The 16,035-nt window shown below is 33.2% G+C and overlaps 1 protein-coding gene across 1 annotated transcript; it reads right to left on the reverse strand.

Moving 5' to 3' along the window:
* Nucleotides 1–417: 417 nt before the first annotated feature.
* On the reverse strand, nt 418–15,752 carry LOC138308065 (uncharacterized). The gene is made up of 6 exons (XM_069249014.1): nt 15,672–15,752; nt 14,683–14,725; nt 12,885–12,970; nt 11,506–11,560; nt 3,667–3,717; nt 418–440 (listed from the first exon to the last, which is right to left on the reverse strand). The coding sequence occupies exons 1-6, from the start codon at nt 15,741–15,743 to the stop codon at nt 418–420; spliced, it is 330 nt and encodes a 109-aa protein (XP_069105115.1). The 5' UTR covers nt 15,744–15,752.
* Between the last annotated feature and the right edge of the window lie 283 nt (nt 15,753–16,035).

Below are 16,035 nucleotides of genomic sequence, written 5' to 3' on the forward strand. Positions count from 1 at the left end.
TATGTAAATATATATATATATATATTGTGTGTGTAACGTATCGGAGTCCGATCTCAGTCTGTCACACTGTAGATCCCAACAGCTATAACAGTTCCCACCAACTAACACAAACTAACAAAGAGCCCGTTTGCCATTAGACCGTATTGCTGACATGCATGAAAACATACCTAGGTTTGAAGAACCGGTGTTGTCCCTCATGTCATCTGAAATTTAAAGCGATACATTACGTACTTATATATTACATAAAATTGTATTTGACATCCCTACTGCGTGATTTTTTTATTGTAATTAGTATTTGACGGTATTCTAACCGCCGTTTACATCGATTATTACGAGTTGTATCCTAGAAAGCTTTAAAATATGCTAAAAGAGTTTGAATATGTGATTTTCTCAACAAAGTATTGGAATTTTCAATATTCAACGACCGTCTTGGACGCCATCTTGAAAATATCAAAATGCTCATGGTGAAGTCCACATCTACCGGGATCTCATTATAAATAACATGAATATGTAATAATCACCTGGTTCCTTCAAATTTTCTTCGTCCGACGTGCCAACTGAAAACGAGTAAGTATTTTGTGTACATTAAGTCATGTTAGTGTATAATATGTTACGCCAGATCCAGTATGCTCGGCTTATGGTCAAATATTAGATGTTTGCTGTAATACTTCTAAATCAGTACTAAATTGTTCTGACTCCAACCACAGAAATACCGCTTTCTTAATACAATGATAACGGTATTAAAATATTTCCCTTGCTCAAATATATGCTTATTTTACCTCTATAGCTCATCTTTATCAAACCAATCATGTAGATTCATATTGTGAAGATATCCACAACAAGATGTAAGGAAACCTATACATGAACGGCGATTTGATAAACCCACCATCTGATAATGGTAGACTATAAACATATAGACTGGACGATTATTATCAAAAAGCCAATTAATTCGAAAATATGCTTACAATCGCAAATCCCCAACGGAACACTCATTAATCCATCTAACAATGACGTCAAAATAAGAACAGTAACATGTATATATTTTGTGATAGAGTAATTATGAATATAGATATCATTGGAAAGAAACCAACAAACCGCTTCATCAAACATAAATGTGTGTAGTTGTCTGCTTGTAATAAACAGCTATAACAGAATAGACTATAGAAGAATCCATTGGCATACTTCCGGAAAATACGGATTTTTTATTTCTTAACACTGGCAGTCTTACTTTATTCTGAAAAACAAATGTTTGTTTTCTTCAATAGATAGACAGATTCAAATTATGATATTTTTCATTATTCCTTTTCTCTCTCTTACCTTGCCATTTGAAAGCATACACCATTCGCTGGTGATCTCTTATCTGGCCTTTTGTAATTATTTGTGTGCTAGCGAAGTAGCTTAATCACTGTAATCATGATACCGGAAAGTTATGGTTATGTGTCAGCCAAGACAATTTTCATATTGGAAAGAGACTGACGCAACCTCAACGTGAGGACTGGCTAACGCACCAGGAACTTTATATACTATCCATCGGAGAGAAGATTGAGGCAACCCACGTCTGTGTACTACAACGAACTGGAAAAATGTGGAAGGTGCGTGTGAACAATATGACAGATCGACGAATCTGCTGACTACATATAATAATAATACTAAATATACCATAATGTCTATAATGTTTGTTATTACAATTCTATCCCTTGTGTCACAATTCGTGAGTATTATCAATCTCAATTTCTCTCGGTACATCGACTTTATTACACAGTTGTGCATGGTCAGAACTCTCTTGATTTGCCCATCATCAGCTGAAAGGGGTACATTTGAGACACGAATTCTGCTTGTGTACTCTGGATTATTATCGGCACGTCTGCGGTTGGTGGACAGTTATTGGACTAGCTTTTTGGAAATCATCAATTATTGTTATCAAAATCTCACAGACTAAATGACTGTAAATGTGAGTTCAGACATACGTATGCTACGTCTCCAGGGCAAATGTGTGGATGCGAGTTGTCAGCGACGTAATGTTCGGGTATTTAGACAAGTTCCTAGATAATATATAAGGTTATGTTGTACCGACATTTATGTCTATTCTGACAAACATGTGTACATAAGCACACAGTCATCAGGTATTTAATATTTATAAGGTCTAACAGAGATAGGCATGCAGTCTGCACCGCTCCCTCGTGGAGTGCGGTCCCACTTTGGGTCCATGATGCCAGGTACGTTATGATTCTACACATTGCATGCCGACTACAATATTGGAAGTCCAGTCATCATTCAAAAATACATCAACTCACTCATCAACGGACAACAATTTACCAACTCTACAGAGCTGTCAACTACGACATCAACCAACTATAAAATATCCAAGGAAAAAAGTTACTAGTTGGCTTCCAGACTATGATAGATGGTCTTGCGCCATTTTAGTCTACCATCTTGAATTGAGTATACATATATTAATAAATTCCATACTTATCATACTTAGACATTTTATTTTATATCAAAAGCGCATTTTTAAATTACCCCCTCCCCCTTTTTTAATCGATTTTATAATAATTGACGTTATTTTAACCGCCATCTTAGGTTTTATTTATTTTCACGAATCTTCCTATATTACCAGTTGTATTCTATAAAGCTTTAACATGAGATAAAAAAAAGTTTCAATGTTGCTTTCAAATGTTCTCCTACCTAGATCTTATTATGTCCTCTGTTTCATCTTTTGCTGCATAACATCTCTGACTTTCATTCCTTAGATATACCATAGGGTGCTGCCGATGCCATTCTAATTTCCTCCTCTTTGTTGCCGATTCAGAAACATTTTGTTTTATCACACGCCATTTTGTTTACTTTTAGTACGCAACAATGCGCATTCGCGAAACGTCGACAACCCTATCAATTACAGCTTTATTTGCATACCATCCAGTCAGTCTGACATCGTAATAAATCACAGATTTCTTTCAATTTTGTATCCAAGACACATTTGCTCGATCTCATACGCATAAGGATATTAAACTCAGGTATTTTTAAAATGTTTTTTTCATTTTTTTCTTCCGTGTATCGGGTTTTACAAAAAAAGTATTTTTAGGTGGGGCGAAACCTACCTTTAAGATTGAGTCTTCAAAATTTAAACTTTAAAACGTGTTTCCAAGATGGTGGCTGTTGAAATTATTTGTGATTTCAAAGCAACTAGACAAAAATACAACACTAACTGAGGAGTATATCAGGATATCATTACAGTCCGGTTTCAGCTAAATTGCACCGGCTTAGCTTGAAAAGAAGTTCAAAATATATTGGTTTTTAAAGATGGGGGCCGTGTTGCTCATCTTTGATTTGGAATCGACCCGAAAATAAACAATACTTCGCCTATGTCAGGATCGTTTCAGGCAAGTTTCAGCTAAATTTCAGTAGCGGAATTGACAGTGTTGGTCAATGTGGCCTCTGGGATTTAGTATCAAAATTAATATCAACTCGACAAAGAATAACAACACCTGATTGAGACAATGTCAGTATCATTTCAAGCAAAATCTGAATTTGTGTAACATGATAATAAGTTTCAAAATGTTCGGCGGACAGCGGATAACGAGGGATGATTAAATAAAAGACATAATGCACAAATCGTATACTTTTCCACTATCGAATGGCATGTGAATCGTAACGAGCTTAACATACCTTTGCTATTATTTACGAATTTAGGCGCAATTTTACTCAAACTGTTTTTACCTGAAAGAGAAAAAAAAAGAAAAATCATTGTTTGAATTAAAAATATGTCTTTCTTTCTTAAATGGTATACGTAAATGAATGGTGGTAACCGAGACATTGCTACACATGTGTTTTGACTTATTGCAGTCGTCTAAAATATGCTACATGGGAATATGTTGAGATTGTGTATGTAAGAATGACATGTTCATGTTCTGATTTCTTGTGATCTCTTTTACAAAGATAATACTGTTCTTTCAGAATTGCTTTATACCTCTAACCTGATTACATTACACTGACAACTCCTTTTTTAATGTGCTTGCGCGGAACCTTATACAATGTATAATGTGTATTATACTTATCTTACACTGGGGGATATTACAAAACGCGGACTGCCTTTGCAAAGTTGTATAAATCTTGCTATGAACACTAAAAAAATATGTTATTCATAAGGAGCTTAACATACCCTTTTCTTAAGATTTTAATGTCATAAGTCTCAACAATAAAACTATATTTCTTAAATAATAATAAAGTGAGGTAAATGGGATATTATTACATTTGTCTATTTTAAGAAACTATACTGGACTTAAGATTAAATGGATAAGTAAAGCTCTGAGGTCACAATATAATAAATGGATCAATCTGCTTGAAAAGCGATCATGTAATATTAGACATATTTATGATTTAAGGTCTGCTTTTTTAAATACAATAGAAACAAGATTTTTTAAAGCTTGGAATAAAGATACATTAGTAAATGAATCACAATTAATGTATGTAATATTAAAATGTCCTATATGTCATAATAGTTTGCTTCAAATAGTTAGTATAACAAAGTTCTGTACAGAATGGTATGTATGCAAAAGGGGTAAGAAATGTGTATGACCTTATGAAAGAAAATGGCACTTGGATTTCTCAGAATTTAAGAGCACTTCTCAGATAATTTCTTATTATTCAAGTGACTTTGTCGATCGATTCAACATTAAAATACGACTAAAAACCTTATATTTCTATCCTTCATATCCACATATGCCAGTTATATTATTCCGTAGTGGTTTTCAATACATCAGATATCATTTTGAGTTTATTTGATCTTGCAGATGTAGGACTCTTTCCAATCAACTTTATTGTATTTTATTCAAAATACTAAATATTTTTGATGTCACGAAACATAACTGTATTTAAAACATTTACATTAGAAATACACAAACTACTTTAAATATACAGGAACTTATTTTGACATGGCATGACTTCCAATAACGTTTAACGTTTAAAACCACCTATATTAAAGTTATATGTGTCGTAACTAGGCGAAATTTTTGACATTTTATGTTTTCTTCTTAAATCTATCAAAAACTTTAAGGTTTAATGGATGCAGATATGAAAATCATTCAAATCGACCGACAAACATGTATGATGGCTTATAAACATTAGTTGCAAAACAGACATTATGCACTGTAAAATTCTTGTTTTTTTTTTTTATTTCGTATATGTGTTTAGATGGAAACATACCTGTAGATTTCACTTTACGAATACTAATAACATTATCAAAATGTGAAATGAAATTATAGACTACAACGTAGTTATGCTCTGACTGTATGTACTCATTTTACTGCATTATACAGTTGTAAATGTGAATGTAAATGTAGTACTGCCAAAAATCATTTCCAGCTCTTATTTGTACTTATAAAATTAAAACATGTGCATCGAAAGTATTGTAATTCTCAAAATGTTAGTAACTTTTGATGATAAATAACATTTTAAAAGCTCTTTGTAACAAAATTGGTTGATAATTTGTATGTAACACTTAGTTATAATAAAAGTACACTTTATAGAGTTCATATAGGAAAGTAAAACCAGTGATAGATTGATAGGTATAAATCAGGGATTGTCAGTAGTAGGTGTAGGCTAGCGCGCTATCACGTAGGCTGTCATATTGAGAGACGATATCCAAGATATGCAGTGTGGATCCTAACTTGCAGTTTATCAAAGCGGTCAGTGGTAAGGCCATTGTGATAGGTCAGTAAAGCATAATGTTTTGGTTAGATGGGATTAGATATTTTAGGCAGCACGTGCCTTTTTAATATATGCACAAAGGAACGTGAGAGAAGTTGTTAGGTTATTAAATATACTGACTGAAGATTAAGGTCTTAGGAGGGAGAGTTTGGGGAGACGGTTTCCAGAATGTAGGGGATAAGACAACGTCACCGGGACGTGTGGTATTTATTTTGGTGCTGTGACCAGGATAAGAACGGGGTAGATAATTATGAAGATAAACTGTGAGCTAAAATTTATTTTGGATTTTTTGGAATTAACTTTTGGACTTTTGTAGTTCTTGGACTATACATGTATTTACTGGAAAGTGCGATATCGTTGCCCTGTATCTAGAAGGCTGTAAACACACTCGTAAAAATGACGTTATGTTCGACGTCATATTTTCACGACGGCTTCCAAAAGCTCATGACGTCATTTTTAAGTGTTGCGACGTCATTTTACAAGATATGACGTCAAAAAAGGTATCATTCTTTAGGGGACATATCACGCTACCGAATAGTAATGAATAAAATTACAAAATGCAATGTCGTTTTTTGAAGCACTGTCATCGGCTCAAACTCGGCTTTTTGGGCAATGAACGTAGATGTTCATTCGGCCCAATATCGGCTCTTTGGCACAGAAGTGGTTTTAGGGGGAGAGTTTGGGGAGACGGTCTCCAGAATTTAGGGGATAAGACAACGTCCTCGGAACGGGGAATTTCCCGAGGAAGCCAAAGAGAGAGAGAGAGTCTAGAAGATGTAAGGGACAAGGCAAGATCCCCGGAACGGGGTTTTCCCCGAGGGAGTCGGTAAACGAATGTAAACACAACGCGAAGTACAAAATAAACTATAACTAAATACCATGTGTATATGTTGATTCGTAAGTATAAAGGATACCGCACATATAAATTTACTATAAAGAAATATGTTTCTCCTCTACAATATATATAATTAATATGTATGTATATGAACCTGAACTCGGAATATAAGAAATATAAGCATACTAAACTAGATGAATAAGTGTTTTTATCTTGCAACTGCCGCGCATATTAACTGCAGACGGATAAACTTGGCGTGCTTTATCCGTCAATACGAAATGCTTTATCTGTCAATACCATCACATGAATTTGTTCCACATCCGACGAAACTTTTTTTAACCTTCCAGTGAATGAAACGTCATTCGTCCGCTAAAACGTTACGTCATATTCATTACATTACACTGACAACTCCTTTTTTAATGTGCTTGCGCGGAACCTTATACAATGTATAATGTGTATTATACTTATCTTACACTGGGGGATATTACAAAACGCGGACTGCCTTTGCAAAGTTGTATAAATCTTGCTATGAACACTAAAAAAAATATGTTATTCATAAGGAGCTTAACATACCCTTTTCTTAAGATTTTAATGTCATAAGTCTCAACAATAAAACTATATTTCTTAAATAATAATAAAGTGAGGTAAATGGGATATTATTACATTTGTCTATTTTAAGAACTATACTGGACTTAAGATTAAATGGATAAGTAAAGCTCTGAGGTCACAATATAATAAATGGATCAATCTGCTTGAAAAGCGATCATGTAATATTAGACATGTTTATGATTTAAGGTCTGCTTTTTTATATACAATAGAAACAAGATTTTTTAAAGCTTGGAATAAAGATACATTAGTAAATGAATCACAATTAATGTATGTAATATTAAAATGTCCTATATGTCATAATAGTTTGCTTCAAATAGTTAGTATAACAAAGTTCTGTACAGAATGGTATGTATGCAAAAGGGGTAAGAAATGTGTATGACCTTATGAAAGAAAATGGCACTTGGATTTCTCAGAATTTAAGAGCACTTCTCAGATAATTTCTTATTATTCAAGTGACTTTGTCGATCGATTCAACATTAAAATACGACTAAAAAACCTTATATTTCTATCCTTCATATCCACAAATGCCAGTTATATTATTCCGTAGTGGTTTTCAATACATCAGATATCATTTTGAGTTTATTTGATCTTGCAGATGTAGGACTCTTTCCAATCAACTTTATTGTATTTTATTCAAAATACTAAATATTTTTGATGTCACGAAACATAACTGTATTTAAAACATTTACATTAGAAATACACAAACTACTTTAAATATACAGGAACTTATTTTGACATGGCATGACTTCCAATAACGTTTAACGTTTAAAACCACCTATATTAAAGTTATATGTGTCGTAACTAGGCGAAATTTTTGACATTTTATGTTTTCTTCTTAAATCTATCAAAAACTTTAAGGTTTAATGGATGCAGATATGAAAATCATTCAAATCGACCGACAAACATGTATGATGGCTTATAAACATTAGTTGCAAAACAGACATTATGCACTGTAAAATTCTTGTTTTTTTTTTTTTTTTATTTCGTATATGTGTTTAGATGGAAACATACCTGTAGATTTCACTTTACGAATACTAATAACATTATCAAAATGTGAAATGAAATTATAGACTACAACGTAGTTATGCTCTGACTGTATGTACTCATTTTACTGCATTATACAGTTGTAAATGTGAATATAAATGTAGTACTGCCAAAAATCATTTCCAGCTCTTATTTGTACTTATAAAATTAAAACATGTGCATCGAAAGTATTGTAATTCTCAAAATGTTAGTAACTTTTGATGATAAATAACATTTTAAAAGCTCTTTGTAACAAAATTGGTTGATAATTTGTATGTAACACTTAGTTATAATAAAAGTACACTTCATATAGGAAAGTAAAACCAGTGATAGATTGATAGGTATAAATCAGGGATTGTCAGTAGTAGGTGTAGGCTAGCGCGCTATCACGTAGGCTGTCATATTGAGAGACGATATCCAAGATATGCAGTGTGGATCCTAACTTGCAGTTTATCAAAGCGGTCAGTGGTAAGGCCATTGTGATAGGTCAGTAAAGCATAATGTTTTGGTTAGATGGGATTAGATATTTTAGGCAGCACGTGCCTTTTTAATATATGCACAAAGGAACGTGAGAGAAGTTGTTAGGTTATTAAATATACTGACTGAAGATTAAGGTCTTAGGAGGGAGAGTTTGGGGAGACGGTTTCCAGAATGTAGGGGATAAGACAACGTCACCGGGACGTGTGGTATTTATTTTGGTGCTGTGACCAGGATAAGAACGGGGTAGATAATTATGAAGATAAACTGTGAGCTAAAATTTATTTTGGATTTTTTGGAATTAACTTTTGGACTTTTGTAGTTCTTGGACTATACATGTATTTACTGGAAAGTGCGATATCGTTGCCCTGTATCTAGAAGGCTGTAACACACTCGTAAGAATGACGTTATGTTCGACGTCATATTTTCACGACGGCTTCCAAAAGCTCATGACGTCATTTTTAAGTGTTGCGACGTCATTTTACAAGATATGACGTCAAAAAAGGTATCATTCTTTAGGGGACATATCACGCTACCGAATAGTAATGAATAAAATTACAAAATGCAATGTCGTTTTTTGAAGCACTGTCATCGGCTCAAACTCGGCTTTTTGGGCAATGAACGTAGATGTTCATTCGGCCCAATATCGGCTCTTTGGCACAGAAGTGGTTTTAGGGGGGAGAGTTTGGGGAGACGGTCTCCAGAATGTAGGGGATAAGACAACGTCCTCGGAACGGGGAATTTCCCGAGGAAGCCAGAGAGAGAGAGAGAGAGAGAGTCTAGAAGATGTAAGGGACAAGGCAAGATCCCCGGAACGGGGTTTTCCCCGAGGGAGTCGGTAAACGAATGTAAACACAACGCGAAGTACAAAATAAACTATAACTAAATACCATGTGTATATGTTGATTCGTAAGTATAAAGGATACCGCACATATAAATTTACTATAAAGAAATATGTTTCTCCTCTACAATATATATAATTAATATGTATGTATATGAACCTGAACTCGGAATATAAGAAATATAAGCATACTAAACTAGATGAATAAGTGTTTTTATCTTGCAACTGCCGCGCATATTAACTGCAGACGGATAAACTTGGCGTGCTTTATCCGTCAATACGAAATGCTTTATCTGTCAATACCATCACATGAATTTGTTCCACATCCGACGAAACTTTTTTTAACCTTCCAGTGAATGAAACGTCATTCGTCCGCTAAAACGTAACGTCATATTCACCGGAATGACGTCATACTGTCGTATGGCTGCGTCGTCTATTTTTTACTGGGGGCAAAGGTATGTATTTAAAATTAGATGGGCAATTAAATATTTTTTCTAGTATTTCAATATTGTTTCGATGATATTACACACTGATTAGAATTGTTTGTGAAGGTGTTTATATATTTTCAACGGTAGTAAAAGGAGTAAATTGAAACCAAGTAAATAACCGACAGTTTGCATCCGTTTTGAATGCAATCTATAAGGAAATGGTTAAAGGATAAACAAAATATATTGACTTATCTATTGTTCAGTCTACTTCCCAATTCAAAATACTTCTTTCTAAAACTAAAATCGATCTTGATGTATGAACATTGAATTCTGACTTTATTCGTGATCATTTTAGAGATTCTCCAGTGTGTCTTTGTAACCTAGATGATGAAACAGTTGAGCATTATTTATCCATGTATCCATTATTTACGAGCATCACTTAGAATCAAAGTGAGGGTTATTATTATTCCTCATTAACAGTTTCACATTAATACCTTATCCATGATTGTTCAGATTGTAGCAAAGAAACAAATCTACATAATAATAATATAAATGAAACTGATAGATGTGTCTAGATTTATTCTACTATGTTTGATGGGTTGGTCGATTCACTTTAAAATAAAATATAACTGTTAATATGGTTTCTTGAAAAATTGTACCATACATGTTGATCCATCCTATGTAATTAATGTTTTACTCACAACGGTATGATATTTTATCAATTTGTTATTAATATTCCAGGTCGCTTGCTGAATTTTCTTTTCGTTTCATTACAGTACAATTTTTTGTTTCTACTTTTTTACTCATTATTTTCAATACAAGTTTTGATATAATAAATTCATTCTTTTACATATTGTAAGATCATATTGACTTCACAGTAAAATTATTCTACCTTATAACTAAATACTTCAACATTTTAGATCAACTTTAAAAGTAAGTTGTGCAAATGTTTCATCAACCTTATTCCAAAATACTTCAATATTTACATTCAATAATATAATGAGTACAATGAAGTTTTAATATCATAAAACTTTTTCAATTTAAGTATTTATTATTATAACTTCTTAGAATTCGACTTTCAGTTCTATAGCATAAACAGTTCAGCTTCCATTTTGGTCTTATCAACTCTGGCCACTTTCACTGACCATTTACACAACTGAACAGACACCGCAATTACAATAGTCAATCATCCTTTTCTTTATATGCAAGTTTTGCAACGCGTATTACGGAGTATGGAGCATGAGTTTACAAGTTTTCGTTTTTTGGTTATTCAGATGAAAACTTATTATTTTGTAAATCCAACCATACATAAGAAAAGAAATGTTTTATTGTCTTCATTCTTTTTGCACAATTCTCATGTCAACAGTACATGTTCCATATAGTATTCAGACGGTTGTTTCTGAAAATTGATCAAGAGACAAGACGGATACAAATCTATTTAGACATTTCACTGTCGACAACTCGAATGGTACATGTAAATGGTTTAAATGTATATGTTACATGCAGCTACTGTGCTTGAGCATACTATACAGGTATTTGAAAAAGAATACTAATACTTATCTGTTAAAGAAAGTGAGACGCCTTACATCGATTAACCCCATTTCGAAAGCATTCCCATCGACTTGAAACAGTGGCAGGCTTCTATCACGTTGTTGTTTTGTGAATAGATTAGAATGCGTAAATTAGTTATGAAATGTTTGTCTATTTATACATTATTCTATAATCAGAATATAACCAAGGAATGGTGTTTGTACACTGGTATGATATTAGGGAATTGGCATTCACAAAGAAAATAAGGATAAATGTAAGTATATACAAGAAGAGTAAATCATGAAAACTTCTTTAAGATCCGATGAATTATTTCTTTTAAAGATGCTCCACCGCCGACAGGGCATAAATGATATTCATTACTTGAACAATAATTGGTGTATTATCGTGTATATATATGTCTAATTAACACAAGAAAATAATATAAGATACTTTATTTTGCCGTTGGTGCATGCCCAATCAGTACTTCATTCCATATAGGATATAGTGCAACTGAATTTTTTCGGGATGCAATTAATTATTTTTTATATTTTTAACTTGAAGTAAAATTAGAAGCTCAAACTTTTCAATGTTGGTAATGGTGTAAAGTAAGTAACTTTTGTAACTGAAGAAAAATACTAAAACGTCTGCTCCTGTTTTTGATAGTGAAAAAATACAATTTGTCGGCGGTGGAGCATCTTTAAAATGTGATAAAAGATATCCTCAATACATTTACTTAATAGCACTTACGTTCGTCTGGCTTAATTCCATCTTAACAAGTACGGAATATGTCCCTGTACTTTTTATATATTAAATTTGATCAAATTTCAGTTAAGGTAACACTGAGTAACCCTTTAGTGTCCGAATGGCTTGACCATTTATAATTACAATACGTATCGTGACAAAACCAACAACACGGAAGTAATTACAGAACATAACTGGATACTAATTGGTCATGCTATAGTAATGGAAGTATTACTATGAATTTGATATATAAATGAGCGTTTGTTGTGATAGAAGCACTTCCAGGTTCTACAATAATCGTCTCCTACAATTTTTCAAAGTAAGGACATGAGCATTTTAGGGAGCAAGAAAATATGATAAATGTAAGTTGTGATTTAAACAAGTAAATAAATAAGTAAACGATAACAGTAAAATATATAAAGCGTGCTGTTGTATGTAACGCTCTCAGACAGCAAAATTGAAAGAAAATCATACAATATATATAGCATTTGCTCTTAAGTTGACAGGCAGCTTTTATAGTCTGACTTACAGCCTGAAGAAAGCAGTTCTGAACACATGACGTACGTGAAATTTTACATTTTGCGTGCTGCAATTTGGAATTTGGAAATTCAATAACAATATTTTAACCAGTGAAGTATAGCATCGGCATAGCCACGTTTTCACCCATTAACAAATCATTTATCATTCTATTTACCTCATTCTGACTTGTCTCTGTGTTTTTACATGCCCCTGTGCTTTCTTGTTTCTGTTGCTCTTGTGTCGCCATTACAGTCTTGTCTTCTGCAGTTAAAACATACGTCATAAAGCTACAACGTCATTCGAATCCCTTCCTATCAGCGTACAACAACAACAAGTTAAACAACGATAAAGACATTTATAAAGTAGATCTAAATGCGATATTACAATATCTAATGTCGAACACGCAAGCTTGACCACTAATATGATAAAAATATGATAAACTAAACCGATTCCTATTCAACTGTGTCGAATGCCTTCCCAAAATCTAAAAATAACATTGTTCAAGTTTACTTTATTCGTTGTATAGGGCCTCCGGCCCAAAGTATATGTGCACAGTTTATGATATGATACTATTACATCATATATTATACATATGAGTTCACCAGTTACATTTGTAAATAATACAAAAGTGGAATGATGAACTTGATTCATCGGTTCGTCGGTTACATTTCTGAATAATAAACAAAAGAAAGTTGAACTTGGTTCATCAGTTTATATCATTTATAAATTAATTATTCTCATATTCAATTTTCCTCAAATACATACAGTGTATAACTATACAGAAAGAGAGTGAATTTTTAATTTGTCCTGGTGAATACAAAAATGTTTGTTCTCGAGATTAGTCACTTGAAAACATCACTTTAACCTGGGAGATCAGTTCGCAAATGTATAACTAATATAATATTGTACAACTAAGTTGTTTGTGTATTTGCAATGATATCTTGGATTTGTTTATTATTGTTTCCGATTTAAATATGTTTGATGAAACCATTTTAATAAGTGTTCATTTTTTCTGGAAGTATCTTTTATAATCTTTCAGCTAAGCATCGTGCTAAAATTATGTAATCAACATTCAGAAGTGTAATCGGACGCCAATTTTTAAATATAGTGCATCACCTTCCTTGTATATCAAGGAAAATTTACCTTCTCTTTTCAATCATATCATGGTTTATTTTGGAAGCTCTCATAGTAGCATTTCGGAAGCAGGTTTTGAAGTATTTCCAAAATTTCTCATAAAATGCTATAATAACCTCATCTGATCCTGGTGATTTATTTAATTTCATCGAATTGATGACCTCACTTATTCTTCTTTAGAAACATAACAATCACATAATACAATGTTTTCCTTACTTATTTTTTTTCATGAAATTGCTTAAAAATCGTTAGAACTATATAAATGTCCAAAAATTATTTACCAGTCAATAGTTTTACTGTTGACCGATGTAAAACGTTTGCAGGGCTTAATTATTGACGTCATGCTTAATTGATAATGTCATAAACACCGGTGCGCCGAACCCAAATATCGTTTCCACGAAAGTCTTTCTCGCCACAAACTGTGATCTGTTTTAGACTGTGGTTCATGTATCAAAACATGTGTTTCACGTCTAATATGGCAACAGTCAAAAATATTTCCCCTTGGTGTTGGTACCAACCCTAGAGACTGTTTTCCTCGTCCTCCGGCCTCGGGAAACAGTTCCTGGAATTGGTCCCATCACTTCAGGAAAAGAGTTTTGACTGTTGACTGGTACGGCATGAAGCAATTGTATATTGTGACTTCATATGTTTTTAACGATAATATCTGGATCCTGGTAAACGTTCTTTTAATTATCAGAATCAATCTATTATAACTCGTTTCTTACATTGGTTTTCGAGCAAACACTTCGTTCTGAAGCTTTCTGATTGTTAACTTTACGTCAACCTATGTAACGATATGCTAATCAGTAGTATATATTTGAAGACGTTAGCTGTCTTACCATGACAATCCCGATCCGTTGGACTTGGAACACTGGCAGGCTTCTATAACGTTGTCATTTTGTGAATAAATTAAAAAGCGTCAATTAGTTATGAAACGTTTGCATATATATATAACGTGTTTATCAATCATTTAGGGAATGATAAGTGTACCCTGATATGATTTTAGGGAATTAGCAGTAACAAGGATAAGGAAGAATGTAATTTCATACCATTAAAGTAGATCATAAAAACTTCCTTAAAATGTCCAACGATGGATTATTTCTGTTAACATATGATATAGGATACCGTCAATACATTTACGTAATAATACTTATGTTCGCGTGGCTTAATTCCACCTTAACCAGTACGGAATATGTCCCTGTACTTTTTATGCTTTGAAAATAAGCAGATTTCAGTTAAGGTAACGCTGGTTAACCCTTTAATGTCCGAATGGCTTGACCATTTGTAATTACAAATACGCATCATGACAAACCCGCCCACATGGAAGTAATTAGGGAACATAAATGACCATTTATTGGCCATGCTGTAGTAATGGAAGTATTACTAAGAATATAATATAAATGATAGAAGCAGGTCTAAGTTCTACAATAATCGTCTCCTACTATTTGTCAAAGAAAGGACATGAGCATTTTTGGGAGCAAGGAAATATGATAAATGTAAGTTGTGATTTAAACAAGTAAATAAAGAAGTAAACGATAACAGTAAAAGATATAAAGCGTGCTGTTGTATGTAACGCTCTCAGACAGCAAAATTGAAAGAAAATCATACAATATCTATATCATTTGCTCTCAAATTGACCGGCAGCTTTTATATTCTGACTTACAGCCTGAAGAAAGCAGTTCTGAACATATGACGTACGTGAAATTTTACATTTTGCGTGCTGCAATTTGGAATTTGGAAATTCAATAACAATATTTTAACCAGTGAAGTATAGCATCGGCATAGCCACGTTTTCACCCATTAACAAATCATTTATCATTCTATTTACCTCATTCTGACTTGTCTCTGTGTTTTTACATGCCCCTGTGCTTTCTTGTTTCTGTTGTTCTTGTGTCGCCATTACAGTCTTGTCTTCTGCAGTTAAAACATACGTCATAAAGCTACAACGTCATTCGAATCCCTTCCTATCAGCGTAAAACAACAACAAGTTAAACAACGATAAAGACATTTATAAAGTAGATCTAAATGCGATACTACAATATATAATGTCGAACACGCAAGCTTAACCACTAATATGATAAAAATATGATAAACTAAACCGACTCCTATTCAACTGTGTCGAATGCCTTCCCAAAATCTAAAAATAACATTGTTCAAGTTTACTTTATTCGTTGTATAGGGCCTCCGGCCCA

Source organism: Argopecten irradians, chromosome 14, assembly GCF_041381155.1.
Source record: "Argopecten irradians isolate NY chromosome 14, Ai_NY, whole genome shotgun sequence".
Classification (NCBI taxonomy): domain Eukaryota; kingdom Metazoa; phylum Mollusca; class Bivalvia; order Pectinida; family Pectinidae; genus Argopecten; species Argopecten irradians.

What these genes read in the sequence shown, in the direction of transcription:
- LOC138308065 (XM_069249014.1), bottom strand. Translation starts at nt 15,743, where the DNA reads ATGGCGACACAAGAACAACAGAAACAAGAAAGCACAGGGGCATGTAAA. An exon ending in AACGGATCGGGATTGTCATG is followed by an intron (nt 12,971 to 14,682) that starts GTAAGACAGCTA and finishes TTTTAACTGCAG; the next exon opens with AAGACAAGACTGTAATGGCG. An exon ending in TCGAAATGGGGTTAATCGAT is followed by an intron (nt 3,718 to 11,505) that starts GTAAGGCGTCTC and finishes TTTCTCTTTCAG; the next exon opens with GTAAAAACAGTTTGAGTAAA.